General features: G+C 44.3%; 1 protein-coding gene across 2 annotated transcripts in view; it reads right to left on the reverse strand.

Annotated features, from left to right (window-relative positions):
* Positions 1-14,776, reverse strand: part of RNF185 (ring finger protein 185) — a 46,414-nt gene that overhangs the window by 3,709 nt on the left and 27,929 nt on the right. Inside the window, exons 3-6 of one of the 2 annotated variants that reach the window (XM_025399255.1) lie at positions 9,667-9,685; positions 7,499-7,611; positions 6,239-6,293; positions 1,316-1,433 (exon numbers count right to left, since the gene is read on the reverse strand). In XM_025399255.1, coding sequence (XP_025255040.1) covers positions 1,316-1,433; positions 6,239-6,293; positions 7,499-7,611; positions 9,667-9,685 — 305 coding nt within the window. The remainder of the gene's footprint in view (positions 1-1,315; positions 1,434-6,238; positions 6,294-7,498; positions 7,612-9,666; positions 9,686-14,776) is intronic. The other variant, XM_025399256.1, reaches the window with a different exon arrangement.

Below are 14,776 nucleotides of genomic sequence, written 5' to 3' on the forward strand. Positions count from 1 at the left end.
CTGCTTTGAGAAAAGCTACCATTTAGAGCTCCCTGTCCTGACTTTGGGGGAAGGAGGATAAAATAATCTGTATCCAGGATGGTCAAATTGTACCAAGCATGACAAGGGAAAACTGTGACTGTGGCAGGAGAAAAAAGTGATCCAGAGTCTAGCCTGGCTGTGGAACTCTACTTAGCTGGGGAATCCAAGGTTAGCCTTGGACCAGGTTAGAAGCATGCAAGCTATCAGGCAGGTTCTTGTTGGCTTCACAGGGATATGCCCTTTCTTCAGGGCAGAGTACTCCCTATCTTTTGGGGTATCCTTCCTCTGAAGAAAAAATGTGAACAGAGGATAAACCTTCAAGGCAGATAAGGTAAGAAAGGGCATTCCCTAGATATCTTGGTGCTGAGATTCCTCAGTTGGATGCTCTAATGGATTCACGAAGACAGGCAGGCAGACAGTCAAGAAAGACTTACAGATCACCTGCTGTGTACCAAGGACCAGGGTGGGGATGAGAATAACTGGGATGACCCAATTACCGTCTTTAGGGCATAAGCTCTTGGCATGAACCACACAATGGTCACTTCTGTACCATATGCTGTGTCCAGTGTACATGAAGCTCCGAGTGCAGGCAGAGCTCAACCGATCATGGCATCTCTGCAGGCTCCACAGTAAGGATTTTGGCTCGGGTGTCAGACTGTGATAGAGTTCAGGGCACCCACCTCATTGCCTTGCTCTATACTGAATGCAGATGGCACTTTCAAGCAGTAGGAGGGAGAAATGCAGCAGCAGTTGGTGGACCTAGGCATGGTTCCCACAGGGCTGAGGCTGCTTGTGACCAGCCTCATGTTGTGTCCTGAAGGAAGCTGGACAGAGATGCCAGAGAATGGATATGCCCTCACTCCTGATGAGTCATCGCACATTTCCATGTCCCCAGATGGTCAAAGTGGGGAGTAAATGTGCAGAACTAGGCTTTTCCTTAGCTGAGTATCACTTGTAGTTTTTCATTTTATAGACATGGGGTATGTCCTGGTAACATTACTGAGCATTTTCTGACCTGTTAAACAGAGCGAATCACACACTTGTTCCATAGGGTGGTTGTGATGATCCCCTGAGCTTGGAATGGAAAGTGCTATATATATGCCTAATAGTTGGTAAGGGCTCAACATTGTTACCGTGTCTATAAGTGATCTGAAAACAGCTTAAGACATTTTGAAAAGGCTGATTATCCATGTAGTGACAATTATCTGTAACTTATATACTGCTGAATTCCAAGGAGCTTTCAAGCAATATTACTAAGATATCTTCCTAATTTCTCAAGGAAATAGGCTCTTACCTGGAGGAGGCCGCCCATCATTTATATTAAATGCTGTGGCAAATATCCCAAAGGGAAATGCCCCAATTCCAAAAGACATCTGGAAGCCACCATCTCCAAATCCAAATCCTTGAAATCCCTGTGTGGAAGAAAGGCAATTAAGGGCAGGAGAATCGGGCAGGTTTCTCCTGTGCCTGTTAAAACTCAACATACCTCATGACCTCATGTTGTCTTGCATGTGGCACCTGCCTCTTCTCCCTACCTTGTGCCACATGTTTCCAAGGTGGGGGACAGCTTTTCCTCCCATATATACCCTGAAGTAGAGGAACTCTTGCAAGCCTTAGCTTTTAGCTTAACCCTTTTAGCCTTAGCTTCCAGCTAAGAATCTATGAATGGGCCAAAAAGGACTGGCTCTGACCCAGGGTGGAACAGTCTGCTGACATAAGTCAGCACTCTGAGGGCTTGAGGATATTTTCCAGAGTCCCACATTAGCTAGTAACATCTTCCACATGCTTTATAGCAGCAATATTGACAGTCACCCCTGTGCCCAAGGGAACATCAAAGAAGCTACACATTATCTTTAATAGCAAAAATGTTGAAACCTAATTAGCCAACAATGGAAGTCATGATCAAAATCTTGATACATGCATTCAAAGAACCATTATCCTGACTTAAGCAGTTAACACTGAAAAACTCTTGTGAACAAGTTTTCAGACAAAACTGCTTGAACACTGTGGTCACAAGTACATGATAATATGTAGGTATATGGACAAGTTATGGATTAAAATTTCTTCTAATATTGTTATATAGAATTTTTACATTTTAAAACACTTCAATGTTTTCTGATTATAAAAGTAATATATGCTTGCTATAAGAAACTCACACATTACAGAAATAATTGACAAAGAAAGTCAGAGATCTTCTATTCACCTTCCCACTTCACAGCCACTCCACTTTACCTCTGAAATAACCACTGTCAGCAGTTTGGTGTATCACCTTCAGTTTTTTTTCCCTGTGCATGTTCTACACCACATCATCTTTCACATGAAAAGATTCAGTAGGAACAATATTGTGAATAAATAACTCCCTTTTTTAAAGCGTGACCTCTGTGGTAGACACCATTGTTAAGCACTAGGACACATAAACCATGTTTAATTTTTACATTAGCTTCATCTGCATTTCACAGATGACCAAACTGAGGCTTGGAGAGGTGAAATAACTTGACCAGGAGTACAGTTTAGATCTAAAACTAGGTCAGTTTGATCTGAAAACACATGCTTTTCTTTTTCTTTTCTTTTTTTTTTTTTTGAGACAGGGTCTCGCTCTGTCACCCAGGAGTGCAATGGTGCAATCATGGCTCACTGTAGCCTCAACCTCCCAGGCTCAAGCAATTCTCCCATCTCAGCTTCTTGAGTAGCTGGGACCACAGGTGTACCCCTCCATGCCTGGCTAATTTTTAAACTTTTTGTACAGATAGGGTCTCACTTTGTTGCTCAGGCTGGTCTCAAACTCCTGGGCTCAAGTGATCCTCCCACCTCGGCCTCCCAAAGTGCTGGGATTAGAGGCCAGAGCCACTGTGCCCGGCCTTCATGCTCTTAATTACTGTGAGCATCTTTCAAACATTTTTGTCTCTTCTCCTGCATCCCTGCTGAGAAGTTTAGAACAAATGATTTAAAAAATAATAAAAAGAAGACAGACTATTGGGCCAAATGCTCTTCACAAAGAGCTCAATGGCCTTCATTTATGAGTCTTTTGCAAGTCACAAAAGTAGCTGCTCTCTGTCACACACTGAGCAGCCTGGCATCTAGTTCCAAGCTTCTTGCCAGATGGTATCACCTATAAAGCCTAACAGCTGACTTAACGAGAGGGCAAACCTAAAGGGAAACAAAACAAAGAGTTTCCATTTCCTCAATACAAAATGCCTCCTACTCAGTTCAAGGTTGAATCCAAGGGCTCCTGGGACTGAGGCTGCCTTACTTGGGAAGGTGAAATTGTTTCATCAGGAACCACAGATTCATTCAGTGCAATCCTGAGGACTAACCATTCTGCTTCCCTTCTAGCAACATCCATATGATCTCACCAGTCCACACATTTGGTGGGATTATGTTCCTGGGCCAGAGTATGCAAAAAAAAAAAAAAAAAAAAAAAAAAAAGTCACTAGCAGCTGCAGGTGCTTATAAATGCTAGCGGTATGCACTTCGGTCATTAAGACCAGGGCCTCTGGCTTCCAGGGGCCTCTGATTCCTGCATTAGTTGCTAATGCTCTGTAGGAAACCAAAACCTGGGAATGTTAAAGTGGTGTCACCTGGTGGTCAAGAGCAGCGACTTCAATACCAGCCACATCTGGGTTTCAGCACTGTATGTGTGGCCCTGGACAGATCACTTTACCTATTTAGGCCTCAGTTTCCTCCTCCATTAAATGAGTTGATGTGAGGCTTAAATGAGATCATGCATTTATAAAGCTCTTAACATATAGTTATTTCCATATAGTAACAGTTCAACAAGTGTTCACTGCTAGTATTATTATTAAGTGTAATCTGGAGAAAAGAACCTTAAGAACCTTAATTTCTTTCTTTTTTTTTTCTTTTTTGAGACGGAGTCTCGCTGCATTGGTGCAATCTCAGCTCACTGCAACCTCTGCCTCCCGAGTTCAAGCGATTCTCCTGTCTCAGCCTCTCGAGTAGCTGGGACTACAGGCACATGCCACCATGCCCAGCTAATTTTTGTGTTTTTAGTAGAGACAGGGTTTCACCATATTGGTCAAGCTGGTCTCGAACTCCTGACCTCAGGTGATCCACCTGCCTCGGCCTCCCAAAGTGCTGGGATTACAGGCATAAGTCACCGTGCCCAGCCAAGAACCTTAATTTCTATCAAGATCCCTGACTCAATAATCCTACTCCTGGAAATCCTAATAAAATTCCATTATTCAAACTCAAAAAAGAAAAAAAGAAAAAAGTGGCAGTGCACGGTGGCTCACACTTGTAATCCCAGCACTTTGGTAGGTCGAGGAGGGCAGATCATCTGAGCTTGGGAGACCAGCCTGACCAACATAGAGAAACCCTGTTTCTACTAAAAATACAAAAATTAGCCAGGTGTGGTGGCACATGCCTGTAATCCCAGCTACTCTGGAGGCTGAGGAGAACTGTTTGAACCCGGGAGGCAGAGGTTTTGGTGAGCCGAGATCGCACCAATGAAACTCCAGCCTGGGCAACAAGAGTGAAACTCCATCTCAAAAAAAAAAAAAAAAAAAAAGGTGTGCAAAGATAGTCACTGTAGCATTATTATTTAAACAGCAAAATGGGGAAACCACTAAAAGGTCCTTCGATGAGGAAAACACAAATTATAATGAACCAAAACTCAATGAGTTCCCAGTAATAGCATGGAAAAATAAAATAAAAATAAAAAACTCAATGGGATAAATGGCAGCCTAAATAATAAAGAGGACACTTCAGAGCATCATGGAAAACCTGCCAAAATTAAATTTTAAAGCAAACAGAATGGTGATGGCTACATAAAAATACATATGCACAGCATACAGATAAAGAGAACATGAGGAAATGAGAATATACTTGTTCTGGGCTCTTGGCAATGCGGGTAAATATTTTGCTTTTAAAATTTCTTTAACATTTTAACAGAATTTTTTTTTTTTTTTCTTTTTGAGACGGAGTCTCGCTCGTCACCCAGGTTGGAGTGCAGTGGCCGGATCTCAGCTCACTGCAAGCTCTGCCTCCTGGGTTCACGCCATTCTCCTGTCTCAGCCTCCCGAGTAGCTGGGACTATAGGCTCCCACCACCTTACCCGGCTAGTTTTTTGTATTTTTTAGTAGAGATGGGGTTTCACCGTGTTAGCCAGGATGGTCTCGATCTCCTGACCTCGTGATCCGCCCGTCTCGGCCTCCCAAAGTGCTGGGATTACAGGCTTGAGCCACTGCGCCCGGCCCAGAATTTTTTTTAAGAGTAACATTTGATGTAAATATGCAAAAAAGTTTTAAATGTTTTTGTTCCTAGCCACTAGACCACTAGAGATAAATGTGCAATTTTTTTTTAGCCAGTAATTTTACTTCTAAGAATTTATCCTAAGCTAGGCACAGTGGTTCACGCCTGTAATCCTAACACTTTGGGAGGCTGAGGTGGGAGGATTGCTTGAGCCCAGGAGTTAGAGACCAGCCTGGGCAACATAGTGAGACCTTGTTTCTACCAAACAAACAAACAAACAAACAAAAAACTAGCTGGGCATGGTGCCGTGCACCTGTGGTCCCAGCTACATGGGAGGTTGAGGTAGACTGTTTGAGCCCAGGATGTCGAGGCTACAGTGAACCGTGATCACGCCACTGCACTCCAGCCTGGGCTACAGAGTGAGACCCTGTCTTATTCTAATAAAATAACAGTGAATACGCTCACAAATTTATCTGTAAGTTCATCAGGATATTTTTTAAATTGGAAAAAGAAAGCTGCTAAATGTCTAACAAAGGATTGAATTATGTTAAATCCACACAACTAAATGCTAAACAGCTAGTTAGTAAAATATTGCTGGTAATGTAAAATCTCAAGATAATACTAAGACTCCCACTCACACAAAGAAGGCACTAAATATCTGCAGAACAAATGAAATTTTAAGAGAGGGTTACAAAACAGGAGCCACATATTGTAAAAAACAAAAAAATTGTAAAACGTATACACACATCTATAAAATACACGCATAGATTTATAAAATTTGTGTGTATATATAATTATAGAAAAATGGAAAAGAAAATAGAACCAAAATGTTTCCAGTGGTTACCTCTGGATTGGTGTGGTTATAAGTGATTTTTCCCCCTCTTTTCCTTTCTGTATTTTACAAGTTTTCCTGTACTTTTATAATCAAGGAGAAATATTGTAAGGCTAAGAAGGAAACTTCTAAAGCCATCAGCTCATTTGTAGAAGCTTCTCCTAGAATGTTCCTCACCCCTCTATTCTCCGGCTCTGGCCTCTGTCCTTGAGGACGAGGAGGGGTCTTCTCTCTGAAACAGAAATGGTGTAAAATAAGTCTATTACAAATTGCTTTGAGTTGCTCCCCGTGAGGACCTGGAGCTCTTCACCAACAGGTGAAGATTGCACTACAGCCTTCTCTTACAGAGATCCTGACTCAGACTGGTTAGGAATCATGGCCAGATGCCTTCCCTGGGCCTGTCAGATACCAGAAATTCCAAATCCATACTGGAACAGAGGGTGGGTTGTCAGCAGTTAAGGACTGAGGTTCATGGTTTCTCTGACCTTCCCCTACTAACTTCAGTTCTATCTCACACTATTCTTGGGCAATTACCCGATGCTATTATTTTTGAGCCTCACCCCCTCTGATCACTCAACCCATGAATACTCAATTGAGGGCTGAGTTACACAATAAGCATTATGCAGGATGCTATAATACTGAGACTGATGACAGACGCAAGAGGTGTTCATGGTTTCAACGGGGATAGAGCCAATCACATGACAGTGCGGTGGGAACTGGGTGAGAGCAACTAATGTGGAGAAGACAGACCGCTTCAAGGAAGAGGGGACTTTAGGGCTGCTCATAAGAGATGAATAGAAGTTAGAGGAGAAGGTGGGGGTAGAGGGGTAGCTCGAGCAGGACTGGGGAGGGAAGAAGGCAGAAGAGAGAGCAAATACACAGGCTGATAAATGTGAAAGAGCAAGTCCCTTTAAGAGAAGTCTAATACGTTGGGTACACAGCATATGCTAGGGTAGGCGGGAGAAGGTAAGAGATTCTTCGGGAAAGCTTGGGGATGCCAGACCATGAAAGGTTCTCGTAGTTGTGTTTGTGGAATGCTGGACCCATGCACATCTCCATTTCTAGAAATCCCAAACTCCACAAAGTCACCCAGATCCTGTTTCCTCTCCCCCGATGATTCATACATCTCTGATGCAGCAACCCTACTCCCTGGAGCCTCTCCTGCTACATATCCTGCTTCCCAGGCTGCAGAAGTGCTCTTTCACAGTGCTCTGTACACTTGTGATTGTGATGTCTGTCCACTGCTGGGTCCCAGCAAGCGGCAACTTGGATCCCCTCTCTTCCCTCCCCTCCTAGCTGACTCTCATCTGGATGAGACTGCTTCAAAGCCAAGGGATCATCTAGTACTAAGTAAAGGGTGGGGTTAGGGGATGCTGAATGGGAATGAATTCACGTCCAAGGGGAGAAGTGGGTGGGAGAGGCATCCTAACTCCTCACCTGGGGTCCTGTTGCCCAGTGCTGCCCCTTCCATAGAGGGGGATGACTTTGTCTCGGCTGATGCCAGCTTTGCAAACGGGACACACCTGTCTGTTAGGTCGGGTCTCCAACCACTGCAAATAGGAGAGAAAAATGCATGAATGGCCCAAGACCCACCAGAGTGATCAGCCAGAGCCGCCATAACAACATAGGCCAGAGGCCTCAAACTGGGAAACACCAGCATGAGCAGGGAACACCTCAAGGAATCCGACTCCCGTTCCTTCTCCTAGCATTCAACAAATACTTACCAGTGATAAAATCAAAATTGCCTTTAAATATCATCATAACTGGCTGGGTGCGGTGGCTCATGCCTGTAATCCCAGCACTTTGGGAGGCGGAGGTGGGTGGACCACCTGAGGTCAGGAGTTCAAGAGCAGCCTGGCCAACATAGTGAAGCCCTATCTCTACTAAAAATACAAAAATTAGTCAGGCGTGGTGGTGCATGCCTGTAGTTCCAGCTACTCGGGAGGCTGAGGCAGGAGAATCACTTGAACCCGGGAGGTGAAGGTTGCAGTGAGCCAAGATTGCACCACTGCATTCCAGCCTGGGTGACAAGACTCTGTCTCAAAAAAAAAAAAAGAAAAAAGAAAAAAAAATCACAAAGCTTCTTCATACTTTGTTTCTCTCTAGGGCCTCCTAGCAACACGGGGGAGGGAAACTGCAAGCCTGGGGCTGTCAAGCCTGGGGCTGTCAAGTCTGACATACCCAGTGTCAATTTAGGCTGCTGGTATAAGTACAGCAAACTTTAAATCCCCACCTTCCCAGTAGGAGCAACTGTATTTTCCTGTCAAAAAGACAAAAAAAACTAGCTGGGTGTGGTGGCATGCACCTGTAATCCCAGCTACCCAGGAGGCTGAGGCACAAGAATCGCTTGAACCCAGGTGGCAGAGGTTCCCGCCAAGATCTCACCATTGCACTCCAGCCTGGGCAACAGAGCAAGACTCCGTCTCAAAAACAAAAAACAAAAAACAATTAATTTTCTTAAAAAAACAAGTGATAAAAATGTTTTTTTTTTTTTTTTTTTTTTGGTTTTTTGGTGCTTGTTTTTTTTTTTCGAAACAGTCTCACTCTGTCACCCAGGCTGGAGTGCAATGGCGCAATCTCAGCTCATTGCAACCTCCGCCTCCCAGATTCAAGCAATTCTCATGCCTCAGCCTCCCTAGTAGCTGGGACTATAGGCGTGCACCACCATGCCCGGCTAATTTTTGTATTTTTTGTAGAGACGGGATTTTGCCATGTTGGCCAGACTATTCTCAAACTCCTTGCCTCAAGTGATCCACCTGCCTTGGCCTCCCTAAGTGCTGGAATTACAGGTGTGAGCCACCACACCTCGCCAAAATGTGTTTTTATAGACATTCTATAAACATGAATTACTTCAGGGCTGAGGAGATAGCAGCATTGAATGATTTTATTTCATACTCTTGCTGTTCATAGCTCCAAAACTAATGTGTTATGTGTTCTTCATAAACTCACAGTCAATATGTTCTACCAGGTCCTGCTGGGGACAGAATGTGCATGCAGTCCTGTTCCCACCTTCTTTCTCCCATCCAGATTCTGAAGCTTTAGCAGTCTGGAACTTCTGTCCTCCCCTACATTCCTAGGCCACCTACAAGTGTGGTACTCTACTGCTGACAACCAGGGAGACATTTAGCTGGCTGTGATTATTCACAGCCACTTGTGAACGCCAGGCTTTAGCAGGTGCTAAAGCTGGGAAAATAGACTTTTCTCTCCTCACAAAAGCTCTTTGTTGACACCAAAAAAGTTTTCCCCTTCCTAATATTTTCATAACTTTTAAGGGCTGGGGGACTGTTGATATGATAGGAGGTACTGTTTTAATAGAAGCAGAATCTCAAAAATAAAAAGGACCTAACTAACATACTATCAATCCAATCCAATTTATAAACGAGTAACTGAGACCCACAAAGGCCATCTGTGGCAGAATTAGGACCATCCCGATTTCATCAAGTGCCTGTCAGTGGGCAGGTATGTAAAGAAGGCTTCGGGGGTAAGTAAGCAAATGAGCCCACAAGCAGGGCAGATTGCAGCTTCTGACAGTAGTCTCCTGAGACTAGGGCTGTCTTGTGCAACCATAGCTGATGAAAGACAAAGTAAAATGAAATGCATCTTACCTGATGTAAACACGGCCAACTGCCGGAGTCCCCAGGGCAATCAGTCATCAAGGAGAAGGAGAAAAGGGGAAAGGAAGAAAAATGCTTTCATTAGCAGAAACACTTGATGGGTGGAGTGGTAGTAGCAGAATGAGAAAACAGGAGTAAACTATGGAACACTGCATGCCCACCGAGGTTCTGTAGGGATTACTGGTATTGGAAATTAGAAAAAACTGGGCTAAAAATCACAGAAAAAAAATAACACAATGGAGGTAAGACCCCAGTCTCTGCCCCTGAGATCTCAGCATATGTGAAATCCCCAGGGCTCAGACCACATAGACCCAGCTTCTCTACAAATCAACCTGTGAGAGGTTATAACATCTGAAGGAATCCAATAAAAGCTAGGGACGCCCTGTGCAAAAAAACTGACGGGAGCATTCACATACACATGTACCACATACTATTTTACACTCAATTTCAGTGGGTTCATAGTCTCCTCGTGTTCACAAGGGATGTGTGGATTCTCAGGTAGTCCAGATCCAGTTTAACAAAATCTTCAGGCTATCCTCATCTTTGAGAACTCTCCTAGCAGGAAGCAGCTTAAAAGGTCAGGTCTACTCTAAAAGCATCTTTAAGTAACAGGAAGGATGGGGATGCAATTGACAGAAAGGGCTACCTTCAGCTTAGAGAGCTGCTGTCCAATCTCTCCATTTTCAAATGAGGAAACCAAAGCTCAGAAACATAAAATGAACTGCATCAGGATTAAAAAAAACAAAAAAGTCTCCTGACTTCTAGTTCATCGCCCTTTCTATAATCTAACACCGCATACAAAAAAAATGACATTTACAAAATTGAAAGAAAAGTAATCAACTCCATTTTTTTTTTTTTTTTTTTTGAGATGGAGTTTTGCTCTTGTTGCTCAAGCTGGAGTGCAGTTCACTCAGCTCACTGCAACCTCTGCCTCTCAGGTTCAAGGGATTCTCCTGTCTCAGCCGCCTGAGTAGCTGGGATTACAGGCATGCGCCACCACGCCCAGCTAATTTTTTGTATTTTTAGTAGAAACAGGGTTTCACCATGTTAGCCAGGCTGGTCTCGAACTCCTGACCTCAGGTGATCCACCCGCCTTGGCCTCCCAAAGTGCTAGGATTAAAGGCGTAAGACACTGCATCCGGCCCACATTTTTAATTTCTTTCTCTCATTTATTTAGTCAACACATATCTACTGTGTACCTACTACGTGCCAGGACAGTGGAAAATGCAGGCATAGCTTCTGTACCTCAGATACCAAGTATCTTTAGCTGAGTACACTTTGAACTCAACGGAGAGTTCCTTTTGCAATTCCTGAACCACAGTTTAGCTTTGCAAACCAAATACACAATCTTCCTGGACATAACATCTAACTCCAACATTAATGTTGCAATGTCATTCTAAACTGAGTGGAGAACACTCCAAATCATGGCAGATTTCCAGTGGCAAGTTCCCTTAAAGGCTCTAGGGGAGAAGTGGAGGTGAATGAATGACCCTCAGGGGAGAGTTCAGGCTTTATAATAAGAACCATTCCTCCCATTTATTAAGCAAAGATAGTCATGTATCACTGAAAGACAGGGATAGTTCTGAGATATGTGTCATTAGGCAATTTCACCATTGTGTGAGCAGCATCAGAGAGTGTACTTACACAAACCTAGATGAAATAGCATACTACACACCTAGGCTACATAGTATAGCCTATTGCTAATAAGCTACAAACCTGAATAGCATGTGAATGTCATAGGCAACTGTACCAGAGTGGTAAATATTTGTGTATTTAAACATACCTAACATAGAGCCAAGGTGTGGTGGCTCACACCTGTAATCCCAGCACTTTGAGAGCTAAGGTGGGCAGATTATTTGAAGTCAGGAGTTCGAGACCAGCCTGGCCAACGTGGTGAAACCCCATCTCTATTAAAAATACAAAAACTAGCCATGTGTGGTGGCACATGCCTGTAATCCCAGGTACATGGGAGGCTGAAGCATGAGAATCAACTTGAACCTGAGAGGTGGAGGTTGCAGTGAGCTGAGATCATGCTACTTAATCTGGAGGGCCACTGCACTCCAGCATTAGTGATGCAGTGAGACTCCATCTCAAAAAAACCCCAAAACCAGGCTGGGCATGGTGGCTCACGCCTGTAACCCCAGCACTTTGGGAGGCTGAGGCGGGTGGATCACCTGAGGTCAGGAGTTCGAGACCAGCCTGGCCGACATGGTAAAACCCTGTCTCTACTACAAACACAAAAATTAGTCAGGTGTGGTGGCACATACGTATAATCCCAGCTTCTCGGGGGGCTGAAGCAGAAGAATCGTTTGAACCTGGGAGGCAGAGGTTGCAGTGAGCCAAGATCATGCCACTGCACTCTAGCCTTGGGCAACAGAGTGAGACTCCATCTTAAAAAAACAACAAACAAACAAAAAGTCCAACATACCTAACATAGAAAAGGCAATGCACTAGTCTATAACATTATGAAATCACTAGATTATAGGAGTTTTTCAGGTCCATCATAAATCTTGTGGGACCACTGTTGTATATATAGTCCATCGTTGACCAAAATGTCGTTATGTGCTGCATGACTGTACTGTGTGCCACGCTGTGGCTGAATAGCTTTTCATTTCTTAATGTCACTGGATGGTCACATTAACCAATGAGACAGTGCCATTTATCTCCATCTCACAGATGACGAAACCAAAGTACAGGGAAGCTAGCAGATTTGCTCAGGGACACACCATCCAGACTGGAAGCATCTGTTCATTTTAGAGTCTGTGTTCTTTCCAATGGTATTCTGCCTTAAAAAAAAAAAAAAGATAGTGGGCGTGGTGGCTCACACCTGTAATCCCAGCACTTTGGGAGGCTGAGGTGGGCAGATCACGAGGTCAGGAGATCGAGACCATCCTGGCCAACATGGTGAAACCCCGTCTCTACTAAAAATGCAAAAATTAGCTGGGTGTGGTGGTGTGCACCTGTAATCCCAGCTACTTGGGAGGTTGAGGCAGGAGAATTGCTTGAATTTGGGAGGCGGAGATTGCAGTGAGCTGAGATTGTGCCACTGCACTCCAGCCTGTCGACAGAGCAAGACTCTGTCTCAAAAAACAAAAATTGACACAGGGCCAGGCATGGTGGCTCACGCCTGTAATCCTAGCACTTTGGGAGGTCCACGTGGATGGATCACTTGAGGTGAGGAGTTTGAGACCAGCCTGGTCAGCATGGCGAAGCTCCATCTCTACTAAAAATACAAAAAGAAAATTAGCCGGGAGTGGTGGTGCACTCCTGTAGTCCCAGCTTCTCAGGAGGCTGAAGCAGGAGAACCACTTGAGCCCGGGAGGCAGAGGTTGCAAGTGAGCCGAGACTGCACCACTGCACTCCAGCCTGGGCAACAGAGCAAGGCTGTCTCCACGCACACACACACAAAGATACACAATAGCTGTACATTTAAATATAAATATAGTTATATATAGTTAATATATATAATACATTTTACAATTTAAATTTATAATCTTAACATTTATACTTATAAAATTTAATAAATACACACACACACACATTTTTTTTTAGACGGAGTCTTACCCTGTCTCCCAGTCTGGAGTGCAGTGGGGTGATCTCAGCTCCCTGCAACCTCCATTTCCTAGGTTCAAGATATTCTCCTGCCTCAGCCTCCTGAGTAGCTGGGATTATAGGTACATGCCACCACAGCCAGCTAATTTTTGTATTTTTAGTAGAGATGAGGTTTCACCATGTTGGCCAGGCTGGTCTCAAACTGTTGACCTCAAGTGATCCGCCCACCTCAGCCTCCCAAAGTGCTGGGATTATAAGCATGAACCACTGCACACAGCCAGAATATATATATATATATATTTTTTTGAGATGGAGTCTTGCTCTGTCACCCACGCTGGAGTACAGTGGCGCAATCTCGGCTCACTGCATGCTCCACTTCCCGAGTTCACGCCATCCTCCTGCCTCAGCCTCCCCAGCAGCTGGGACTACAGGCACACATCGCCACGCCCGGCTAATTTTTTTTTTTTTTGTATTTTTAGTAGAGACGGGGTTTCACCGTGTTAGCCAGGATGGTCTTGATCTGACCTCGTGATCTGCCCGCCTTGGCCTCCCAAAGTGCTGGGATTACAGGCGTGAGCCACCATGCCCGGCCCAGAATATATATATATTTCTAAGAGACAGGGTCTCTTTCTATCACCTAGACTGGGGTGCAGTGATACAACCATAGCTCACTGTAGCGTCGAATTCCTGGGCTCAAGCCTTCCTCCCACCTTAGTCTCCCGAGTAGCTAGGACTACAGGCACTGTCACCATGCCTGACCAGTTTTTAAATTTTTTTGTAGAGATGGGGCCTTACTATGTTGCTCAGACTCATCTTGCACTCCTGGGCTCAAGTGATCCTCCTACGTTGGCCTCTCAAAGTGTTAGGATTACAGGTGTGAGCCACGGAGCCCAGCCATAATAGCTGTACACATTTTTTGTGTTATATGTGATAATTTGATACATTCATATAATCAAATCAGGGGTATCCTGTCTTTTAATTCTTACTTTTGTCAATCATTTCAAGTCCTGGTTTTATGATACCCTGAAGTATCCTGAATTTCTAGGAGAATGCAGATCACAACAGCTTTTACACAAAACAGTAATTAGGGCAAGAGCCTCAAGAACAAAAATCTCTGCTCCATTCTATTTGTTCACCAATAAATGGATGTTTTATGCTGTTGCCAACTTAAAATTCCTTAAATATTGTTTAAATTGCCTTTTCTTCACATGATTTCTCTGCTCAAAAATATTCATTACTGGCCGGGCGCGGTGGCTCAAGCCTGTAATCCCAGCACTTTGGGAGGCCGAGGCGGGTGGATCACGAGGTCAGGAGATCGAGACTATCCTGGCTAACATGGTGAAACCCCGTCTCTACTAAAAATACAAAAAACTAGCCGGGCGTGGTGGCGGGCGCCTGTAGTCTCAGCTACTTGGGAGGCTGAGGCGGGAGAATGGCGTGAACCCGGGAGGCGGAGCTTGCAGTGAGGAGATCACGCCACTGCACTCCAGCCTGGGAGACACAGCGAGACTCCGTCTCAAAAAAAAAAAAAAAAAAAAAAAAAAAAAAA

This window comes from Theropithecus gelada, chromosome 10 (genome assembly GCF_003255815.1).
Source record: "Theropithecus gelada isolate Dixy chromosome 10, Tgel_1.0, whole genome shotgun sequence".
Taxonomy (NCBI): Eukaryota; Metazoa; Chordata; class Mammalia; order Primates; family Cercopithecidae; genus Theropithecus; species Theropithecus gelada.